The 24,103-nt window shown below is 37.7% G+C and overlaps 2 protein-coding genes across 24 annotated transcripts in view; one reads left to right on the top strand and one right to left on the bottom strand.

The window, feature by feature from the left end:
- Window positions 1-20,166, bottom strand: part of ORMDL1 (ORMDL sphingolipid biosynthesis regulator 1) — a 37,295-nt gene extending 17,129 nt beyond the window's left edge. For 3 of the 4 annotated variants that reach the window (XR_011428318.1, XR_011428317.1, XR_011428316.1), the window contains exons 1-3: window positions 20,030-20,166; window positions 18,187-18,367; window positions 12,609-12,760 (exon numbers count right to left, since the gene is read on the bottom strand). Coding sequence is in view for 1 of the 4 variants with exons in the window: in XM_001501956.7 (XP_001502006.1) it covers window positions 9,086-9,221; window positions 12,609-12,760; window positions 18,187-18,360 (462 nt within the window). In the remaining 3 variants the exon portion in view is untranslated. Of the gene's footprint in view, window positions 1-5,686; window positions 9,222-12,608; window positions 12,761-18,186; window positions 18,368-20,029 lie in introns of those variants that run through there. The other variant, XM_001501956.7, reaches the window with a different exon arrangement.
- The window catches only part of PMS1 (PMS1 homolog 1, mismatch repair system component), a 96,836-nt gene continuing 72,733 nt past the window's right edge, over window positions 1-24,103 (top strand). For 2 of the 20 annotated variants that reach the window (XM_070241415.1, XM_070241420.1), the window contains exons 1-3: window positions 20,206-20,326; window positions 21,098-21,220; window positions 23,378-23,536. Coding sequence is in view for 2 of the 20 variants with exons in the window: in XM_023622190.2 (XP_023477958.2) it covers window positions 260-310; window positions 389-507 (170 nt within the window). In the remaining 18 variants the exon portion in view is untranslated. Of the gene's footprint in view, window positions 311-388; window positions 508-20,200; window positions 20,397-20,448; window positions 20,673-20,770; window positions 21,011-21,097; window positions 21,221-23,377; window positions 23,537-24,103 lie in introns of those variants that run through there. The other 18 variants (XM_023622190.2, XM_023622201.2, XM_005601634.4 and 15 more) reach the window with 14 other exon arrangements.

Consider the following 24,103-nt stretch of genomic DNA (forward strand, 5'->3'; position numbering starts at 1 on the left):
GTCATCAGCACGGTGCCAGCGTCGGGTTGCCAGGGCCCGCAGCGATTGCCCTAGACAGCGTCACTCATCTCAGGGTAAACATCAGCACGAAGGCTGCCTTTGCTAGCCGCCGTGTGTGCGCTCACGCATTTCTCCCAGGTTTATAGGTAAGAGGCCTTCTACAGCGTCACACGGCTGGTGACTGATCTAGCTGAGGCCGAACACAGATTTGTCTGACTACACAGCATTAAGTTCTAAACACTACGCTACATTAAAAGAAATGGTTTTTGCCTTTGGCTGGAATTTGGACGCCACTGTGAGAAAGGATGGGGTAATTATTCGTTATTCCACTTTAGAGGAACTATCACCAAATCTAAAGGTTGTGACCTGAGATATTTAACACTTTCAGAGACATCGAGTGGAAACTAGGGACGTCCCCAAGGACTTGTACACGGTTCCGAGGAAACGGAAGCGCTTCCGGTCGGACAGTCTAAACCGTTACTGCCACTTCTTCAGTTGGAGCATAAGGTGTGAGGATGGCCCGTTTCTGTGCTAAAGATAAAGGGAGGGGGTGGTGGTAAATATTCCCTTATCTTAAAGAATTATCCTATTTTCGTAATGGGTTATATGGTCTTTGCTTACTATGTATGCAACCTTCAGCATAGTGTATACTCATTCTTGCACCTCCTCTTTTTTTCTTTGCTTTTATTGGTATGTAAACTTGTTACGATTTCTTTGCATAGATTTATCCCAAGAGTCTTGCTTCTTTTCTGCTAGGCTTTACGGCTTTACTAAGCAAGGACCTTATAAATACAAGGTTGGACAGGGCTGGGACATATATCCGTGCCTTGCAAGGTGTGAAGCTCTTGGTATAATATGAATAAATCACAGTTAGGAAGTCACAGTTACAGTCTAGTGGTAGATACAGATATGCAAATTTGTAATTAACAAAATAGAGTTTAGGTGGAATTTGTTTTTCAAAAATTTCATTTGGGTGACAATAGTTACTCATAACTAACAATCAATTGGCGCTTACTATGTGCCAGGCACTGTTGCAGTTAATTTACTTAATCCTCACACCAACACCACGAGGTAATTACCGTCCTCATTTTACAGATAAGGCAACTGGGCCACAGAGTTTGGGTGATTTGCAGGTCACATAGTTTAATTGCAGAGCTAGGATTAGAAGTCAGGCCATCTGGCTCCAGAGTCCGTTTTCTTAACTGCCAGAAGATAAAATAACTCATATTTTCCCTAGGGTGTGTTGTTGACCCAAAAGAGGAAAAGGAAAAATTAAGACCTACAGGTTAAGAAAAATTAGTCATCCTGTCTGATTGCATGTATGTCAGAGGTTATTTTCTGTTATACACTGGAATCTAGCCTGGACATAAAACCTTTCACATCTGGTCTTGTTCATCTTGCAACTTGAAATATGTTCAGCAGGTGTGTCCCAGTGCTCTCCTGTACTGTCAAGTTATCCCTGTTGTGTGTGTCAACGTCACTGGTAGATTCCTCATCTAGACACTCTTGGCTGGTGTTGAATCTAAATGCTGCGTTATGTGAAACAGCACAACTCTAGGACACATTAGGAAGGAATTTCATTCTTCCTTTGAGTGCGTGTGAGTAGTAGAAAGAAGTGGCACGCACACTAGTCCTACATATTTGGCAAGTGAAGGCCCACATCTTACATGTTCTTTACTGTACCAGAGGAGGAGTTATTAGGGGAAAGGCATGTGTGCTCTCTGGGGTCTGTCTGGGCTTTCGTGGAGATCATGTCTTATGGTTTGAATGACACTCAGGCATTCTCAATGAAATATGGCCTAACCACTGTAACTTCAACTTGAATTGAGAGTTTCAAATGAATCTAAATACACTCATTTTGTCTTTGCTATTGCCTGTCTAACCCTCCATTTGTAAACTTTAGAGGAAAATTATATACAGAAGAATCTTTACAAGACTCATTCCCTAATTGTCTTACTAAATTGAATTTTATTTTCATTTATTGGTTTCTTTCCTTTGTGCTGGGAACTTTGTTAGTTGTTAAGGATAAAAGGTAAGATCCACTACCTATCTTCAAGGATCTGAATCTAATAACAGGCAATTGCAATACACCATTATGGAAAGTGTGCAGAGAGAAGTTGCTTGGGAAAGGAGGTATAGGCTTGCCACAGATCTATCCACAGTCTAGCAGGACCTTGGTGTGACTACGGGTTTCAACATCTGATTCTTTTCTAGGTTTGAAATTGGTGTATCAGATCTGGAAGTGACTGGACTCTGGGGTGCTGAGTCACACACTCAATTTGCTAAGACACTGCTATGTAAAAACTATAATACTAATGTACTAATTTATGAGAAATACAACAATGAAGGAGCTAGGATAGTTGAGTTTGCTGGTCCGGACCTTCTCTGTGTTGACCAAATTACAATGAAAGCCACATCCAAATTATTTTAATCAGAAGACCATTTGGTAAATAGGGAATGGAGGCAAGAGAAATGAGTTTGTTGCTTTTAATGGCTAAGGTTTTAAGCCTGATTCACCCCTTTCCACTTGAGTCACAAACCTGTCGTAACGTTCTTCGTAAGTTGGATTGCGGTAAAAATACACTGTCATTTGCCTTTCTAAGTTTCTTTGCTGACAAATATCTCTTTTGATGTAGAACATCCTTTCATCAATGGTAATACTGTTGATCAGATCTCATCATTGGAAGATATTTTGCTTTTTGTTTGCTGAGCCATTATACTTATTTTACAAATTTAGTCTCAGATGATTTTTCTTTATTGTGGTAAAATACACATAACAAAATTTATCATTTTAACCATTTTTAGGTGTACAGTTCACTGACATTAAGTACATTCACATTGTTGTGCAACCATCACTACCATCCATCTCCAAAACTTTTTCATCTTCCCCAAGTGAAAGTCTGTATCCATTCAACACCAACTCTCCATTTCCCCTTCACCCCAGCCCCTGGCAACCACCATTCTTTCTGTCTTTTATGACTTTGACTACCTCATATAAGTGGGATCATACAGTATTTGCCCTTTTGTGACTGGCTTATTTCACTTAGCATTAATGTCAAGGTTCATCCAATGTTGTAGCATGCGTCAGAATTTCCTTCCTTTTAAAACTAATATTCCATTGTGTGTATATACCACATCTTTTCTATCCATCCATCTGACAATGAACACTTGGATAGCCTCCACCTTCTGACTATTGTGAATAATACTGCTATAAACATTGGTTGTACAAATATCTTTTAAAGTACCTGATTTCACTTCTTGTGGGTATATACCCACTGGTGGAATTGCTGGATCATATGGGAATTGTTTAATTTTTTAAGTAATTGCATACTCAGATGATCGTTTTTTTCTTTGCTGAGGAAGATTAGCCCTGAGCTAATATCCATTGCCAATCTTCCTCTTTCCTTTTTTTTTTTTTGCTTGAGGAAGATCAGCCCTGCCTAAGCTAACATCTGTGCCAATATTCCTCCACTTTATATGTGGGTCACCACCACAGCATGGCTGATGAGTGGTGCAGGTTTGCACCTGGGATCCAAACCTGTGAAACTGGGCCACTGAAGTGGAGCATGCTGAACTTAACCACTATGCATGGGGCTGGCCCCTTAATTTTTTGAGTAATTGCCATACTCAAATGATCTTATTTTTCAAGTGTGTGGGCTCTATGTGTGTTTTTGGCAGGGGATGGAGAGGGTGAATCTCTCTGTTGCACCCATATAGTCCCTATGAGTGTTAAGTGCCACGATAGAAGCATATAGTTTGATAAAGCATAGGAGGGACAAATGTTTCAAAGCAGGATCGCTGTATCAGATTTTCAGGTAGTAGGTGGTATACTGTAATTTTCCCAGGCAATGGCCAATAAATCATCTGGCTTCTCTGTTCTCACTTAAAAAATTATAAAATGAAGAAAATAATGCATGCTGATCTTCTTGATAATATGGTCAACATAAATATAGAATTTTTGCAAAATTGAAGTTTTAAAAGAAATTGTCAATAAAAATAACTACAAAATTAAAAAGTCAGAAAATTTATATACTATAAAATTCCTCTCATATTTTATATTTTAAAAAGAGTTCATTTTACAGTGTTCATGATGTAGTTTCTTTACTATAGTTCTTGTATTTGAGAAGAATGCATTTTTATCAACATAATTATGCAGTTAAAGGACATACGTGATAAACTTTGCTTATCTGCTAAACTTAAAATTATACAGAACTTTAGAGCTGCAGATTGAGTCACTTCCATAACCATTAGTTTTTTATCAAGGGCTTGAATGAGTCAAGAAATGAAATAAATTACACTACTATGCTGAACATAAAAATCCAAATATATTTTTACTGAATTATTTTTTAATTATGAAATATTTCAGATTATGAAGCAGTATCAAGAATAATGCAATCAACTTCTGGGAACCCAACACCCAATTTAAGAGATAAAACATTACCCAATACTGCTGAAGGCTTCTGTGTACTGTATACCCAAGATATTCAGTATTCTAAATTTGATGTTTATAGGTGTCATGTATTCAAATTTTAAACCTTATAACAAACTACCTGCTGAATCATTTTTAACTGGAACTGAAATTAGGGAGTAAAATAAAAACCTGAGACATCTCACTACTTTTCTTTTTGCTATCAAGCAAAATGAAGGAGAGTTTATCTTTCCTATTCTCTTACTTGCATTCCTTCCCTGTCCAGTGCTACTCCCAACTTCCTTTTAGAGTATTTTACCTAGATCTGTTTCCCAAGAACTGAACCTGTTTACATTTCCTACACCAACATGTAGTAACCATCTAACTGTTTTGGGGATTACTGTTTTCTATCTGTCCTGGTAGAAAGATTATTAAACTGCATTAGTCTATACTGGGTTGCTGCATGTCTTCTTCAGGATTAGCATGAAGGTATGGTGGGGTCATATTTACTGGTGACATATATTAATATGGGAGACATAATATAGGAGAAATATATTGCATGACAATCAAGATTCAACTTGAGGTAGACAAGATGAATCAATAGACTAAAATCTAACAAGATGGGGTTCTATACTAAAAATAAGAAATCTTACAGTTTGGTTTAATAAATTCATTAAATAAGTATATGAAGGGAAAGCCATCATTTAACAACACTACATGTTGAAGACTTGAGGTTTTAGTGAGCATAAAATCAATCAGTGATATGTGGTTGTCAAAATAGCTAAAATGATATTAGTCTGCATTAAAAAAAAGTATTCAGAACACGGGAAGTTGTACTGTTGTACTGACATCACATTCTCAACCCCTCTTTTATTAGCTCTAGTGCTGTGTAATAATAAATTGCAACTGAGAGCAGAATTACCAGGATAGCGGGAGAAATTTGAAACCATATCATATGGAAAATAGTGAAGGCTCTGGTAATGTCTGTTCAGTTGTGCTAAATTTTGCTATGAAAAATGGGTAGTGTAGACCACTCTCTATGGCATTGACTCCCTCTTCCGGATGGCAATAATGTCTTCTATGGAAAAGTGCCTTCTTTGTCCTCAAAATATTAATAAAAGTAGCCTGGAAATGAGCTCGGTTCAAAAAAAAAAAACCTGTTGATAACAGTTTAAAAGTTATCTTTAAATAGTTGAAGAGTTATATAGAATCAGGATTAGATTTTGGCTCAATGTAAAACGAGTTATAAATTCCACTACAAAAGTGCAGCCTTGTACGTTGTATTTGTATCCACCTTTATTAGTGCTAACACAGAACTGAATGAAGGAGTGGTGGTTAATGAAAATTCAAGGTAAGGTAGGGGGTTGAATTACATAGCCTCTAAGGTCTCTCCAACTCTTAGTGTCATATAGCTCTATAAGGCTGATTTACACAGATATTTGTTAAGGACATATTGTTACACCCCATAGGATTTTTATAGTTTAATAGACAATGGTGCTATAAACCTATAAGATACAGGTCTATGCTGATAAAGAAAAGAGGACAGCGCAGGTCAAAAGGACACAGGAGTCAACTTGGAAAGTTCCATTGGGAACTTTGGCTTCCAATAGTCAAAGCTGGAGGACAAATTGAGCAACATATTAACAGTGATAATAACGGATTACAAACCAAACAATAAAATATTCATGAGTCCATAATAATGCAAAGATTGAATAAATAAATGGAGGAAAAGGGAAAAATCTTCCTTACAGAAGAATTGCAAGAAATAAACGTAGAAGGAATGAGGGAAATAGAAAACCACCGTTGGAAATCCATAGTAATAATTGCTGCAGGAAAGATTCGCCAATGAAAGCTATGTCTCTTGCCTTGAAATTGGGAGCAATGATAGCATTGCAGCTGATTTTGTTCCAAATAATAATCACTATAGATTTTGTTTTTTAAAAAAAACCCAGCTTTGTTTTTTTTTACATTAAACAGTACAAATTTGTGAAATTGAGAACAGTTTCCATATTTAACACAATCATTCACCTAGATGTTAAGGCCAAAAAAACTAGGAGTCATTTTAGTTCCCTGCTCCCATCCCACATTCAATACATCAGTGTCTTGTGAGCCGTACTTCCAAAGTATATCCCACATCTGACCAGCTATCTCCCTAATCTGAGCTATTTCTTGCCTGTAGTAGCTTCCCAATTATTCTTCCTGCTTCTTATTCCCTTACAGTTTGTTCGTAACATTAGCCAGTAACCTTTTATTTATTTATTTATTTTTTTGAGGAAGATTAGCCCTGAGCTAACTGCTGCCAATCCTCCTCTTTTTGCTGAGGAAGACTGGCCCTGAGCTAACATCCGTGCCCATCCTCCTCCACTTTACACGTGGGATAGCTACCACAGCATGGCATGCCAAGTGGTGCCATGTCCACACCTGGGATCCGAACCGGCGAACCCCGGGCACTGGTGCACTTAACCGCTGCGCCACTGGGCCAGCCCGCCAGTAACCTTTTAAAAAAAAATCAGATCCCTTTAATTTCCTGTGTAAAACTCTCCAATGGCTTTGTCAGGCTTAGAATAAAATTTGCTCACTACCTTGGTCTATAAAGCCCTGTATGATATGACCCTTATCTACTTCTCTGACCTCATTTGCTACCATTCTCATCCTCCTTGCTTACTACTCTTTTCTAGCCCGAGTGGCTATCTTGTTTATCCTCAAACATGCCACCCTTATTCCTGCCCTAGAGCCTTAATATTTGTCATTACCTGTGCTGGAAGCCTCTTCCCCCAGATCTTTGTACTGCTTGCTCCTTTATATCAGTAAATCTGTCTAAATGTCATCTTAATTAGGATCTTTAGGGAAGACCCTTCTGAGGTAGGCTCCTCTGCCTACATGAAATAAATGTGTTTACTCATTTTTTATCTATTCTCCAACCTGAATGTAACCACATAAGGGAAAGGACTTGGTTTGTCTTGTATACAAACTGAATCCACAATACCTAAAACAATACCCACAATAGAGTGGGCCCCCAAATATCTACTGAATAAATATTTTTAAAACATTGAAGGGCAAAAAGTGGGGAAATATAGCAGAAGGTGCGTATCAGAGGCAGATTGCTATCTCTGAAAACTGTGCAAGAAATATAAGCCTTTTGAGATAAAGTGTTAACATGAAGAAAAACAAAGGGATATTTTTACAAATTCAGTTGCTTAAAAAAAACTTGAAAAATGTAAGTCTAACTTTGATGACTGAATTTGGAGAGCTTTTGCAATAAAAAATTTTATTGAAGTATAGATTACTAGTTATTTAAAAATACATGGGAAAAGACAAACATACAAAGGCATTATCATACAACTGATTTCTAAACTCAATAGTTTGGAAATACAAAACAATGATCATTACACCCAAAAGTCAGTTTATTGAAAGAAACTGATTTTTAAATTGGTTTATAACTTTCACTCATTTTGTTTACGCACGTTACTTTGTTTTTCAGTTTCATCCCACATCAGCTTTGTTTTTTTGACATGTTTACTTCTCCAAGTAGTACATAGTTATTTCTTGCAATTAATGTCAGCAACTAATAGGAAACTTCTCTAAGTCACAGGAATTCAATATGGTTGCTGCTTTGGAAATAGTTACCATTTTGGGTTATTTACACTAAGACTCATGTTTTGAAAGGCAAAATATGAAGATTGAGAGCAGGAGGACTAAGAAAAGACGATGTTATCTTTTACTGCAGACCTGCTAAAAAAGACTCCATTATTTACTTCGGTACTATTGCTAGAGAAGCAGTTTCTGCCAGACCACAGGTTGGCTATACAGTTGTCCATTTTAATATTTCCTTTTCTAAAGAATGGTAGACTTTAACAATTAGATTGCTCAACCAATAAACAGAGACCTTTAAATTACCGTATACTTTAACTGCGTGAAATAAATTATTTTCTTAATTCATTTAGCAGCTTTGTGTCTGGAAAGGCAGCAAAAACCACTTTGTTCCAAAATTAGAAGGCTGACTCAGAGGCTGTTTGTAAGGTGCCTGGCTATCTTCTATCACCACTCAGTCATGAAAGTGGACCTTCATGAACTCAGTAACTTAATAAATGTAAAAATGACCTCATCTATCAACACACAATGTTGAGCCAGCAAAACCAAAAAATACACTCACAAGTTCGGAACTGGCCTGTATAAAACAAGAGGGTACATATCCTCTTATATAAGACAAGAGGAATATGTATGGCAATAAAAACAATCTATAATAAACTTGAAAAGAGATGATTCTGGTTTACATGTAAGTCTGCTTAAACCGACTATGACTGAATGATTGGAAATTTTCTTCTCCTAACATAATGCCCATTCATTCTAAGCTCAGCTGGTCTTATTTTCTTATAAATCTCTTATTTCCTTGGATTTATCTACTACTCCCCTCACTTTATAGCCATTTAACTTATAAGCTGGGCCTGCCCAGCCTGCCTATAAAGCCTCTCTTCAGAAATACATCAGATGCATTAAACAGAGGCATCTTCTAGTAAACATCTGCACTTTAAGACAGCATATGAAGAACCAGCATTTGGACCTCCAATGTAAATACCTCTCATTTCACATTATCATAGAAACCGTGCAGTTTACTAACTACTCCTTCCTTACAGGAAACTCAGTACCTGCAAAAATTTTGGTCAGTTTCAAAACATTTCAATACTTATTAATTCCAAAGATCCGAACACCATGTAGCTGTGGCATTTTGGGAATTAGCACACTCAGGAGAGAAGCTGTGTTTAGGATGAAGTGAGTTGGATCATACTTCGTATAGAAACTTGCCAGAAAATATCTGTAGAAATAAAAGTTAAGAATGTAGATAACATCTGAAAATGAAATTACTTAGAATTTTTAAAAAATTTAAAGGTAGAAAAAAGGCCACTGAAACATAAATACCTAAAGCAGAACTATTTTTGAGCATTAAAACAAGAGGAAACATTTTTGTTTGGGGCCCTAATTTTATTTGGGATTTAAAATTTTGTGTAATGGAGAGGCATATATGTACATTTTGCATTTCTGCAATTATATTAAATGCATTTAATAGAATACATTTGCTACCTGGCATCTTTTAAACCATGAGGCTTTCAAACTAGAATTTATATGCTCACTGAAATTTCAGGTGTAGTTTTGTATTTATGTGGATGTTTCTGAAGAGAAGATCCAGATCCAAAGTAGCCATCATATTCTCAGTGTTTTGTGACTAATCAAAAGGGTTAAGAACCACTGCTGTAAAGCTGTGAAAAATGGGGTTTAGTGCATTAGTACAATTTAGTATCTTTGAAAGAAAACAAATACTTTATTGCCCTTCTGATGTTCTCATTTCTGTATTATAGTTAAACAGGTCTATAACCAGTTTAACTAGAAACTTGAAAGACACTATTGTAAAATTCCAGCTGTTTTGCTATAATTGAACATATGTACATATTCAAAGACATCCAACATCTGAGCATTTGTTTTAACAAGCCTAAGCCACTTTTAAGACCATAAATCATCGAGTTGAAATGTCTAGTTTTACCCAAGGGGATAGCAGAGTGCAGACACATCATCTCGCCACTAAAGAGTATTTTAATATAGATAGGATATAAAGAATAAAACATCAGACCTTACTTCATCATGACTAAGAAGTTAATGTGCATATGGGTGTTGGTCTAATTAGTACTTTTAAGAGTACACAGGAAAGTATTCTAATAGTCTTTCCTCCAAGTAACATCATTAGTTTCTCATAAGGGGAGATAAACATCTTGTGTAATATGGTTAGAAAAGAATAGCTATTTTCAGATACAACTAAAAACATCACAGAGCTATATACATCATTTTCTGAACCATCTAAATTGAGAAATTCTATCATCTTCCACCTATTTCACAAACTATAGTCAGAAAATTCTTTCTTGAGAATAAACTGTATTCCTCAATCTTTACCTTAAACCCTTTCTTCCTACTTTCATATACTTGAAGACTGTTTTCATACTTCCTTCACTGAGTAAGATAGGTTACTACTTGAATTTAGTAAGCTCATTTGATTTCCCATCATCATTATGGGTTTAATCTATAATCTGATATGTTGGAAGTAATACACCTTCTTGGAATGGCTTCTCCTTATCATACCATACCGTATGTCCCCTTTATGTCTTTTAATGAAAACCAACTGTGTGTGTCGATTATGTGAAAATTACTTGACTCTTACAAAAAACTGGACAACCCTCCAAGGGGATGCAAAACCCAGGTGGGAATCAGTGTGATGGTGTTTATTGGCCAAAGGGTATACTAGAAAGAGACGTGTATTAGAAGCCAGTAGTTTAGAATATAATCTGGGCTCTTGACTCCAACTATCTGGAGCAAGGTAATGCATTTGAGTCTGTTTCTTTATCTAAAAATCTGGGATAATACTGCAACCCCCACCTACCTGAAAAATGATATCACATAAGAAAATGTGAAAGAACTCTGAAAAGTATCAGTGCTATATAGATGACTTTAATGCTGTTTTTTCAGTTATGTAAGAAATTTAATCACAGAATATTTGAAATCATACCTGTGGGTCAAAAATATATTTTTAGAAATATGGATGTTGTACACAGGTACATCTTAGTTGAACTTTTTTTGTGATAGCTCTCATTGAAAATTCAGTATACGTCAGGCTTTTTACCTGTATTATAATGCAATCCTCAACATTTTATAGATGAGGAAACTAAGGCTTTCAAGAAAAAGGCCAAAAGTCACATAGCTGGAAAGCAGTAGAACTAAAATCCAAATTTAGGGCTGTTTGAATAAGCATTATTCTTGTTATTGCATTTATCTTTGTTAGACCATACAAATCATTTTTCTTTTGATGTTAATTTTACGAGACTAAAACAATTAAACATTTAAAAAATTTCCTCAAAGTGCCATAAATATAAGGAAAAAGAAACCTACTACTTTATTATCAATGCCTTCCCTTACTTGAACATCTATCTGAAACCGACTCTCCCTTATGTCCCAGTTTAAGGAATTCTAATGCCTCCAAGAAATCTTTCTAGCTACTCCAGACTGCACTGATTCTATGATGTATATATTACTATGTATAAGCTATGTGCTATAGAGCGTTTGACTAAGATATATGTAAAACATCTATGATATGCAAGCAACTGTACTAAGTGAGAAATTCAAAGCAATCTATGCACTTATAAATTCTTTGCAGAAATAAAATAAAACATTTATAATAACAGAGAAATAATACAAAGTGGCATAAATGAGGGATGTATAACAACTACTATGGGGGTTCAAAGCAGACCATTATCATTGAAGGATGGGTGCTAAGGAAAAGACCTCACTGAGGAAGTAGAATTCAAATCCTGAAAGAAGAGTAAGGCAGGTAAATTAAGAAAGGAGAAGCCATTTCAGGTAAGAGAAATGATTTGAACAAAAGCATAGAAATAGGACTATACCTGAAGTAACCAAGAAATGCTGCTTAGAAGAGCTTGACATGGTAGGAGTTGGGTGGGGGTAAAATTCACATAAAGGCAAAATGAGGTAATACCATTTTGTGGAGGTCTCTGAATATCAAGTAATAGAAAGAAGTTAGATACCAGATACAAGGTTAGATGCTTTACAGATAGATTTTATCTCATTTATTTCTTACAGCATCAGATTGAGTTAGGTACCACTGGCTAGAATTTTATTTATGAGCAAACCAATCTGGCTGAGTGATGGATACACGATTCAACCCAATGTTCTACAATGACGGCCTAACCTCTCTTTTCTCTAAACCATACTATACTGTCTCTCCCAAGGAGTTTGAACATCCAAATGGTGCAGGTGGAAAATGAAATTTACCTGCAATCATCCAAATCCTTGTTTAGGGAGATTAATCTGATAGTCGAATATAGAATAACATTATGTGTTTAGTTTGCTTGTAAGCCATTTAAGGACATGAACCACAATATATTTGACCTGTATATCCTAGGATGTCCAGGCATACTGATGAGCATGTAATGTTGTCTCCATATGTTATTGACTGAAGGGAAAACTGGTTTATTACCAGCTTGTTAAAAATTTTGCCTGTATTTTATACTCTATCTGAGGTAGCTATTTATTGATAGAGCTTTTCAACAAAATACTCTGTTTCTAATTCAAATTCATTCTCATAAAAGGATAGCTTCCTTTCATCCAATCTTCCTTATAGCTAAAAATTTCCACCACTTACAGAATTATTGGAGAAATTGTGAAAAACTTCCGTGAAGATGTAAACTGCACTCCATAGTCCAGTTGTTCCCAGTGAGTTAGGAGCCTTGCTTTACCCTGGTCAGGAGTTTCAAAAGGTGTTCCTTTTACTGCATGCAAAAATACATACATCCCCTGGAAAACAAGCAAGGGGATATATAATCAATATTAAATACAAAATTAGTATTTGTCATTAAGCATTAAGATAGTTCCAGTCTGTTTGTGACAAAGAATGTGATTTAACTTAACGAGCTTAAGTTTTAAGGTTTCATATTATTGTGAAAGTCTGTGGCCAGTTTCTTTGTAGTAAAATAAAACTTCCAGGGGCATATAAATATTATTTGGTGAAAACCAGTAAAAGGTCAACCAAAAGTAACCGGTTTTATCTCTTATTAAATTGAAAATAAAAAGTAACATCAGGGTAGCTTCACATCAATACATTACATCTTTAACACCTTTCCTATTAGGAAACAGGATTACCTTCCCCAATGTCTAGCAAAGTTTAGAGTGTCATATTAGTAATTCTGATGATACTTATAAAATGATAAAAATATACAAATTGATAAATAATAATAATAAAATAAAACCTCTGTATCAGGGGAAAAGGGTTTTGAAAATATTTAATATTAGGACCGTCTTTGTCTCACTAGTTCTTTTCCAAAACAACAAACATAGTTTGATGTAATAGGTATAATATTCAACTCAATTCACTTTTATTTTTTATTTTTTTATTTTTTTTTAAAGATTTTATTTTTTTTTTTCCTTTTTCTCCCCAAAGCCCCCAGGTACATATTTGCATATTCTTAGTTGTGGGTCCTTCTAGTTGTGGCATGTGGGACGCTGCCTCAGCGTGGCTTGATGAGCAGTGCCATGTCCGCACCCAGGATTCGAACTGACGAAACACTGGGCCGCCTGCAGTGGAGTGCGCGAACTTAACCACTCGGCCACGGGGCCAGCCCCAACTCAATTCACTTTTAAAATCAGCTCTGTGCCTCAATAGTGTTTCCTTTAAATTCGTTTTTACAAATCAAAGTAAAAACATTACTAAAAGCCATTCTATCCAGTGATATATTTAAACATCTAATTTTGTGGTTAACCAGGGGAAAAAAAATGTATACTAGATTTGCTTTCCTTGGGATTATAATGCCCACTTAGATTGATAGGTGGTGATTCTTTGCAGGATTACTGTCTGAAGCACTGGTAACAGAATAAAGCCTAAATATCATCATGAAACAGTTTTTCCCACTTGAAGTCAAGATGTGATGTCATTTTTCCCCTTTTAACTTTTAATAAATATATGGAAAAAACAGAAAAATTAGTGATTTGAAATTTTTATATTATTACACTAGGTTAAGAGAGCCCTTCTTTTCAAAGCTTAGTTTACTTTCTAGTTATTCCATTAGGCAATTCAAAAGTTGTTTAGCTGCAATAACACCTAAGTTATAGAGGAATAGATTCATGCTCAATTGGATTTAATTCAACAAACATTTAATAAGTGGCTTTTATGTTCAGGACACAGGACATGTATGCATATATGAAACGGAACAAGATACGTCAACAGCCTTGAAAAAATTCAATCTTCTAAGAGATTGTAAGGAAAAAAAATATGCATAAAAAACTAGAAGGCAGGACAGAACTGCTATCAGAGGTACATTCAGAGTACTCAGGAAATGCAGAGGAAAGAGACATTTCTCATTGCTGAGCCAAAAGCCTTCATTCTATGTTGTCAACTACCTCATTCTTGAAGGTTCAGCTCAAATGACTCCTTAGTGAAGCCCTCCTCATTAGTAATAATTAACCTTCTGCCTACATGCTTGTATAGAATTTTATTGAAAATATTTTTATTATAGTACAATATATTGTGATGGAGTTGTTTGCATAATGTTTGTTTTCACCTTACACTGAATACCTCAGGAACAAGGCCTGGTACATAGCAAGTATTAGATATTAAGCAATGATGACGTTAAGCCAAGGAATGTTTATTCTGTAAGCACAAGGAAAACATTTTCCCATGGGCTTTAAAGGAAACTATGAAACAGATATTGTATGCTTTCAAATTCTCAGGAGTATGTGACCCAAAAAAAGTTAGCAATCTCTACTCCAGACCACATATGTGCTAGAATTATCAAAGAGAAGAATAATTCTCTCGTCATTTCCTTTAAACCACATGCACTCGCCAGTGTTCAGAATATAATATTCAGTTTATTTCATATATCCTTTTCAATGAAATAGAATAAAATCTTATCTGACCACGTATCTTTCACTCCATTGTTTTCATTTTTAATAGTTTTTCTATAAAATTTTAGTGATGGATGACTTATACCCACACCAAAAGAATTAAGAAAAAAGTATATAGCTCATGTTTATTTAGGCCTTAAATATTTACTGACTCAAAATGAAGAGAATTCTCATTTATTTTAAAAGCTAGACTAAGACTTTTGTCAATATTAATACCTCTAAGTGTGAACTGTAGCACTGAATAAAAACAATCACTATAAGTTTCTACTGTATGGTTCAGAAAGGCAAGGACTATTTTTTCTAATTAGGGATAACAATTAGATCTATTTTCCCCTATTTAAAAGCATTCGGTATGTATTTCACATTTTTAATTGGTTTAATGTAGGCTATCTTCAAAAGAAACTTAAATTTGGAGTCATGTAATTACTACATCTGTGGCTGGTTAGTTAGGTTCTTAGTGTGGTGAACTAATAAGCTTCCCTATGTTGTCAATTACCTCTCCTTTGTCCATGGCCAGAGACTGTGCCTCTATCTCAGTCAACCAACTTGAAACATGAAGGGGGCCGGGAGAGACGACTTCTAAAGTACATTTACTACATATGCCATTGGAGAAGAGAAAATTATGTGACAATATAGACTAATTTATTCAGCAAACATTTAAATAGGTCTTTAGAGAGAGAGAAATGAAAAAATAAAAAAGATATACTGCTAATTATAAAACTATGGTAAACACATGATAAAAGAATGGAGCACGGGAATTTTGTAGCTTCCTGGAGGAGCTGATACTTGAGTAGTGTTCCTGGACAAGCAGGAATCAGCCAAGCAGAGCAGGAAGGAGGGAGGGGTATTAAAATAGTGGAAGAGCTTAAGTCAAAGCAGTAAGGTGAGAGGAAGACAATTTTCATTACTGTTAGAGCTTAGCTTGTGTTTGGAGATGGGTTGAGATAAAACCGAGTCCTTTGCTTGCCTCTGCACTATTATCAACTGGTCTTGTATGCCACACAAGTAACTTAACATTTTATTATGAATGCAATGGGGAATCATTGAAGGACTTAGGAGTGTGACTTGAGCGGACACACATTTTAAAATATCACTCTGCCAAGCTGGAATGGAGAAATAGAGAAGGGGAGTATCAAGGAGACCATTTGATCTATTGGGGTAATCCACCTGAGAAAAAAATAAGGGTACAAATTACAGCAATGCCAGTGGGGATCAAGTTGAGAGACATTAAAGCAGTAAACAGACAGGGCTTTGACTAAACGTATGGAATATAAAGGAAAAGGAGTTACTCTAAGACTAGGGTGACCATATATCCTAGTTTGCATGGACAGTCCAGATTTATACCTATCCTCGTGGAGCAGTTATTACTAGAGCCCTCTTTTACTCTCAAAACAGTCTCAGTTTGGATGATACATTATATTCATCATTTTACCTTTGACATTGAGCTATCTGGCTTGGCTTACTGGGCAGACAGTAGGACCTTTAGATTAGATTAGGAACAAAATCAGAGGGATAAATTATGAGTGGTAAGGGATCAGAAATGAGTTCAATTTATACTTGTTTGGTTTAAGGTGCAAGGTGATCTCACAATATTAATATGGGCATCATAATTCTACAGGGAGAAACTGAAAATATGAATAGACACAGTAACCTAGATGGAATTGATAGCACAAGAAGAACTGAAGAAAAGAATCTTGGGAACAGTGGTAAAAGAGTCTTAAAAGACAGGAAAAGAGAAGGAAGACCACGCAAGAGGAAATACAAAAGGAAAGATCAGAAATATATTTAGGAAAAAGGGAACCCATGGAAGCCAAAGGAAAAGAATTTCAATAAAAGGGATAGGATTAGTGTCAAATACTTCAGAGAAGTCACTACTATTTAAAAATAGTGTTTGCCCTATCAAAGTCTATCACATAAAAAGGTCTCAATGGACATTCACTTACTTCTACCTACCATATCATTCTAGTCCTACTCGAGTCAACTTTAAAGCCTTTCCAGAAGGCATAATATAAATAACAATTTTTAAGAATCTATTTCTCCCACATTTTTCTGTCTTAATGTTCTAAGTTCTTCATTTTTTGGATATCTTTAAACAAATGTTAATCTGAATTCAACTAAAAGTCATAATTAACCATATTTCTTGCCTTTCATTTTATTTTAATAGGCTGTTAAAGACAAGAAAAGTCAGTATCAAGGTTTTTTGTTTTTTTGCTGAGGAAGATTTGCCCTGAGCTAACATCTATTGCCAATCTTCCTCTTTTTGCTGAGGAAGATTCACCCTGAGCTAACACCTGTTGCCAAACTTACTCTTTTTGTATGGGAGCCACCACCACAGCATGACCACTGACAGATGAGTGGTGTAGGTCTGTGCCCGGGAACCAAATAGAGGCTGCCAAAGTGGGGCACACCAAACTTAACCACTACTCCATTGGGGCTGGCCCTGGTATCAGGGTTTTTTTTTAAATAGGCAATTTCCAGGGCTGCATAATATGGTTAGTGGAGTCCATTAAACTCCTGATACTTTGTAGAGCTATCATATAATACACAACAGCAAGAGTCAACATGAAGAACCTAAGGCACCATAAGATCCTGAATCACATAAGATATAATTGAGCTCAGAATTTCAATACTGAAGGAGGAAAGTATGCTTATACAATTTGGAAAGACTTAAGAAGGATTAAAACCAGATGTCCCTATTAGACTCCAGTTAGCCAAAAAATATACTACTTCTTCTGAACCATTATGGTTAATCAATATATTATAGTAGCTTCAATTACAGTCTCTTGTAATTTTTGCTAAAATGACCTATATTCTAGATTCTATAAAGCAATAGAAGGAAAAAAGTCTTACTTAGAAAAACGGCCCAATGTTTACATATAAAGAGTAATAGAAAAAAATATAGTCCTATCCCAGATTAGAATTCTTCAAAATTGTCATATATACTAAAAATCACTGAACTGTACACTTTAAATAGTGAATTTTATATTATGTGAATTATATCTCAATAAAACTATTAAAAAACTGCCATGTGTTTTTCTTCTTTATAACATAAAACTTTAAGCTTTTTAAAAAATTGTTTAAAAAATACACATAACATAAAATTACCATATGAACCATTTTTAAGAGTACAGTTCAGTGGTATTAAGTACATTCACACTGTTATGCAACCATCCCCACCATCCATCTCCAGAACTCTTTTCATCTTGCAAAACTGAAACTACACCCATTAAACAAACAATAACTCCCTGTTCCTTCCTCCCCCAGTGCCTGACAACCACTAAACCTTAAGCTTTTAAGTGTTTAGTATAAGGTGAAATTCTTACCAGATTATGTATAACGTTTGTTAAGGTCCAAGCAACAGGAACACTGAAGAAGGGAATGCTGAGTAAGACAATATGAAGCAAGCCAACTCCCAACGCATATGTCAGCCACATACCCCGGCTGTTCATTACACGGGTATTTGGATTCACCTCGCTGTGGGCAACTCCAACATTCATGTTTGCTCTGTAGGAAAGCAATGATATGAATCAATCTGGTATAACTAGAAACCTAAATTCTCCTAATTATGACATGACAAAATAAGTGTGTTACTAGGGTTTTTTTTTCTTGGTAGTTCTGAAATAGAACAAACACACTCTCCAAAATATGCTACTTGCAGATGCTGATGAAGTCAGTAAAGAATTCTTAACATCTGACTTTATGGTAAGACAAACAAGACTTATTTTTTAGGGTTCTCATTGGAAAACATAAACAGTTAAAATCCCTTTCCTAAAGCGTGTCTTCTAGCATACTGGTTTTACTAAATGAAATAGGCAGGAAAACTCACACTGAAAAAGAAAACCTACATTTCCTTATATCATGAGAGCAAATTGAAATCTCAGGAGCTTAATCTACCAACAGAATAAACTAATAACAAAAAAGCAAAGCTGCCCCAGCCAGTGTGTCCTGAGTAGCCAGACTTTTACATCTAACATAATGTATCCATAAAGAGTGGTGAGAGTTCGAATCACTCCTTTCTGAATACTGAACCTGGGAGGAACATAGAGTAGTGGAAAATTTACACGGTCAAGGGATAAAGTTTGTTTCTCAATCTCATGATGCAATTAGGTTGAAACAATGAGTCTTCTCTATATTTTAACTCTAGTCAACTCCCTAAAACTTTATTTTTTTAAGGTTTCCCTTTCCGTTTTGCATTCAAGATGAACACGAAAGGAAGAGCTAATAATAGTTCGCAGTTTTTTTTTTTTTAATGATGATGTTTGCTTGGGTCTAAGAATCCCTTAACAAAATAAAATTGTCCTGAAGAATACCTAATCATCCTGGTAAAAACCAACCAGTGAGACTGGAGGGTGAAAACAGGGCTAGATTATAACTGGAACAGCTCTGATTTAAAAACACATAAACCCTTTCTTACAGAGTTGACCTGAGAGAGGAATTTCTTATAACTACATCCAACAAGTGTTTCCGGAGCACAATGTCCTCTTCTCCCCTCAAAAACCTAGGGAGCACGCATCAAAGCATCAAGGCTTACGGTGATGGAAGTTGACTACACTGGGGAAAACTCAAATTTACACGTGTAAATATTTCTTCTAAACATCCACAATGTATCATTTTTATATGCTGTAAATAATACTTAGTACATGCCACCACTCAAGATACTCTTTCCACTTTCCACAAGATGGAAAAAAAAAATGTCCAAAAGAGGCTTAAAATTTACATTTGAGCTGGAAGGCAAAGCTGGCGCGGTACTGACCCTGCCCCAGTTCAGAAAACCCTTCCAGGGCGTCTGCCGCGCCACTTCGGGACAGGCAGACAATGACTTGAGACAGCGAAGGGCCTCCTGGCTCCGCGGCGACCCCCCTGGGGACTCCCCCGCCCGCCACGGGCAGCCTTCCCGGCGCCCGGAGCTCCCGGCCAGGGGAAGCTCAGCGACAGCCGCGGCTGCTACTGCCGCAGCGCCTCCCTCACCCGCCCCTTCCTTCGCGGAGCTGCAAATCCCGTCAGGGCCGGGGCACTGCGACGAGGCTGGGGGGCTAACCTCGGGGGTCCCTTGGCCGGCACAGGCACAAAGGCCACTCTTCCCGACCCGGCCACCCTTTCCCCCTAGGCCGACCCTGGCCGCAGCAGCTCCCCACCGCCGCAGGCAGCAGCGCATCGCACACTCACCGGCCGCCTCGCTCCCAGCAGCCGTCTCCGAGCAGGACCAGCCCGGCGGCGACGGCGTCTCCTCAGGGCCGAACGCCTGTGCCGGCCCCGGCGCAGCGCGGCACTGCTTGCGGAAGCTTTCCTAGCCGGACGCGCGGCCAGGGGATTGGCTGCAGGCGGCGCCAATCCCACGTTCTCCGGCAGGGCGGGGCTAAGTGCTGCGCGCCCGCTGCCCGCCCCGCCGCGCGCGCGCAGGGCGAGTCTCTGCAAGGCCGGGCCTGGGCTCCGGCGGGACCCTCGCTGCTCCACTAGTGCATGGTACGTGCCCACGTCGCGCGAGCAAGAAGGTGGTGTCGTGTGGCTGACGAGCCTTCATTCTTAGATTCTCGTAGGTTCGAGGGCCCCCTCCCTTTCACTTGGTCGCGGTGGGCGGCCCCTCCCCCTCTGCGGGCGGGAAGCGGCGAGGCTGGTCTGGCGGGCGCGCGCACGTGGAGAGCGGGCTGCCGGCGGGGCTGCGTCCCAGGAGCGGCAGGTTCGGCCTCTCCCGACTGTGTGTGTTTAGGCACAGCCAGTTCCCCGGGTCCTCTGGGTGCGGGACTTAAAGTTGCCGTATGCCAGGCGGACACTTGAACCCCTGACAGCCGTAACTCAACTTGTCTTGTGAGTAGGTGGCATTTTATAACGTTATACGTGTGGCATCGTCCAAGTGGGGCAAGCAAACTCTTTTCAGCTAACCATGATTTTTCTGGGTTCATCCACAAGGCAGAGACAGGCACCTGTGTTACATACTGAGGAAATGTGGATTTCAAAAACTGCTTATTTGAGAACGGGGAGGAAAAGTCAGATAATTTGGCGTCATCTTTGAAATCGAATTTCGTTGCCTTGGAGAACACAAAGTTTGTGATTTCGAATGCTGAAGTAATTTTCAACAACATTTCCAAATTGGCATAAGAGAACGTTGACTATATCTTGCATTTCTTTGGGCTCTATGAAAACAATCGGGTTAGATTTATTATGTTCTGTAAATAAATCATTTCCTACTGTTTTCTCTAAAGTCTATGAGTTCTCTGATGTCTGTCTCTTTTTTAGGTACTCTGTTGTCCTTATCTGACTTTCCTGGTCCTCAGTACTCTTTAAGGAGTATTTAATTTCCCTCTCAGGAAACATGGAAGACTGATTCCTGACGTTCTCAGACGTTCTATGCTGTGACTTGTAAGCCTGATATCAACCGTTCTACTTTTCCGGAGATGCCGTTTCATACACATACAGTAGAATGCTTGCTGTGTTCCAGGGGTTATGCAAGGGATATGAGATGAATATAAAATCTCTATCCTTAAGGAACTCTGAGCCAGGAGGAGGGGACAGAAAAGCAATAGTTAGAATAACCTGTAAGGAATTTTGAGTTGGAAGTAAGGAAAAGGTGCTATGGGAGTACAAAGGAAAGAATGCATAGAAGTCATAGGTAGAGGAAGGGAACCTTGGGAGCTAGGGAAGGAGTGAGTGCCACCTCATTAAGAGAGATGAGCTGTATAGTACGACTGGCCTAGTGTGCATTTGAAGAATAATAGGATGAGATTAGAAACATAGGCAGAGGTCCAATTGTTAAGGAGTTGGGTCTTTACCTGGTTAGCAGTTGGGAATCTTTATAAAATTTTAAGTAGGGTAGCAACATGATGAAAAATAAATTACAGAAAGAACCCTATAGGTGGTTGAGATTAGAGATGAAATATCAGTTAGGTGGTTATTGCAGTAGTTCAGGGGAGAAATATTGAGGGGCTGAACAGAGGTAGTAGCTATAGGTATAGAGAGGAGAGACCAGTTTGAGAAATATTTAGTAATAGGATAGATGGGACTGGGTGGCAGGGTGTAGAGAGAGAGAAGAATTTCTAGGATGGCTTCAAGGTTTCTAATTTTGCCTTGTGAGACTGCATGAGCATGGCCTTTGGCGTCAAACATGCTAAGGTATGCAAGTGTGCATCTGTCACTTACCAGTTTTGTAATCTTGATCAAGTAGCAAGCTTTTAAATCTCATTTGTGATAGAGGAGTGATAGTATACATAGGATTGTTGTGAGGATTAAATGGGGTAATATATATAAAGTTGCTTATGTTAGCTATCATTTTTATTATAAAACAATAAGTATAGGAATAAAGTTAGAGAAAGATTCTGAGATCGATTTGGGACATGTTAAGTTTAGGGTGCCTCCAAGCCATCTAAATGATTTTATATAGAAGGTAGTTGGAAGTAAGGCCCTGGAGTTCAGAAAAATGTCTGGTTAAGAGATACAGATGAGGTACTGGATGATAGAGAAGTTAGTTAAAATAGAGTATATAAAGGGAAGGAGTTAAGGCAATGGTGACTTGCTGGGAAGGAGGATGCTCTTGCTAATGTTTACATTGCCATGAGGAAGGTGCTGATAAAATTGTTTTTTGTGGCCTTTCATTAATACTCATGAAGTGCTTGCCATGAGTGAAGTACTCTGATTATTCTGTGTTGCATCCAGAAATATATAGCACATGATTCCCTGGATTCAAAAGTTGTATAGGTCAGGACAGGGCGGGATAAGTGTCCCGTGAGGGATGTAAGCCAAGTTGTTTAGGAATGTAGGGGGAGGGAAGAATCATTCCTGGTTGGGTGATCAGAAGGGACATGTTAGAAATGTTATTGGAACTGGGTCTGGAATGATAATAGGATTGCATTAGGGGAAGGTGGAGGTGCAAATAGGGTGGGATTGCTGGCAAAGGAGTATTGAAGTTTTTGACCTTGGTCACAAAAGACAGTGTTATTAAGAGAAACAGCAAAAATTAGGTGGATGGCATGAGGAGGGGAGCAGGAAGATAAATTCTGTTTTACAAATATTTATTTTGAGGTAACTGATATTAATGATTAGAAATGCTTGTCTTAACTTGGGGAGAGAGAGATCATTGTTGAGGATGTAGATTTAGATATTATTGTGTAACTAAAGCTTTGGGTTTTAAGATATCTGAGAAGAGGAGAGAGGAATTGGGAATGCCCACATTTCTGGGAAGAGAGTGAAGAAAACACGAAGAGATCAAAGAGGTATAGATGGAAAGATTCTTGAGAATTAGGGGGTATCATCAATGTTATGTGCTTCAGGTATGTCCGGGAACATGAGTCCTGAGAAAAGAATTTGATGATGTAAGAGATCATTGGTGAACCTGAGGAGAACAGAATCCTGACGGTGGTTTTGGTATAAGCCATTTTGCAAGGGTTTTAAAAATAAGTTGGTGATAGAGAATTGGTGACAGTGAATATAGGTTATTTATTCAAGTTTGGCTATGTAAAAAAAGAAGATAATCATTGGGGTAATGGGGTTGAGGGAAGAATTTTTTGTTTGTTTTTGCTTCAGGCCAAGATGCCTGTGGGAGGACTGGATAAAGAAACTAGATGTAAGTGTGCTATAGCGTAGGAGGAAGAGACGTTGACCTGAGACTGAGGGAAGAAGAACATGGGTAGAAGTGCAGACATTTTAAGAAACCAGAAGACACGATGGGGTGGAGGAGCTAAGGTGTGTGTGAAGATAGAGTTCATGCTGTAGACTTGATCTCGGTTAACTAGAAGAATGAGAAAGATTGGGATGAAATTAGGGACTTGAGGGGAAAAAAAATAGACGACTTTAGAAGAGGGATTGTAGAGGAAGAAACAAAGATGATGACATTAATAAGGAGATTGCCCAGAAAGAATGAAGGTTAAGGTGAGGCTAGGTTTATACCCCAAGGCTTCATTGATCAGTATTTTTCTCAGATCCTTGGGATTCTCAAACAAAGGTAGAAAATTTCTTGAATGCAAGCCTAACCTCATGCCAGGCCATGGGTTAGTCCCTTTGGGGACAGGGGTTAGAAGTGGTGGGGAGTTTATTCATTTGGGAGTTTGGAGGAACTCAATTAAGTCCAAGTATCCTAGGATCTTTTAGCATATGTGTGCCAAACATTGTAATCAATTATATACATTATCTTTACTTCTCAGCACAACCATATGTTATTATTATTATCCCCATTTTGTAGATTAGATGATTGAGTTTTAGAGTGTAATTTTAATTTCCCCAGCATTATATAGCTTTAGTGTAAAGGCTAGG

The sequence above is a fragment of the Equus caballus genome, chromosome 18, assembly GCF_041296265.1.
Source record: "Equus caballus isolate H_3958 breed thoroughbred chromosome 18, TB-T2T, whole genome shotgun sequence".
Lineage (NCBI taxonomy): Eukaryota > Metazoa > Chordata > Mammalia > Perissodactyla > Equidae > Equus > Equus caballus.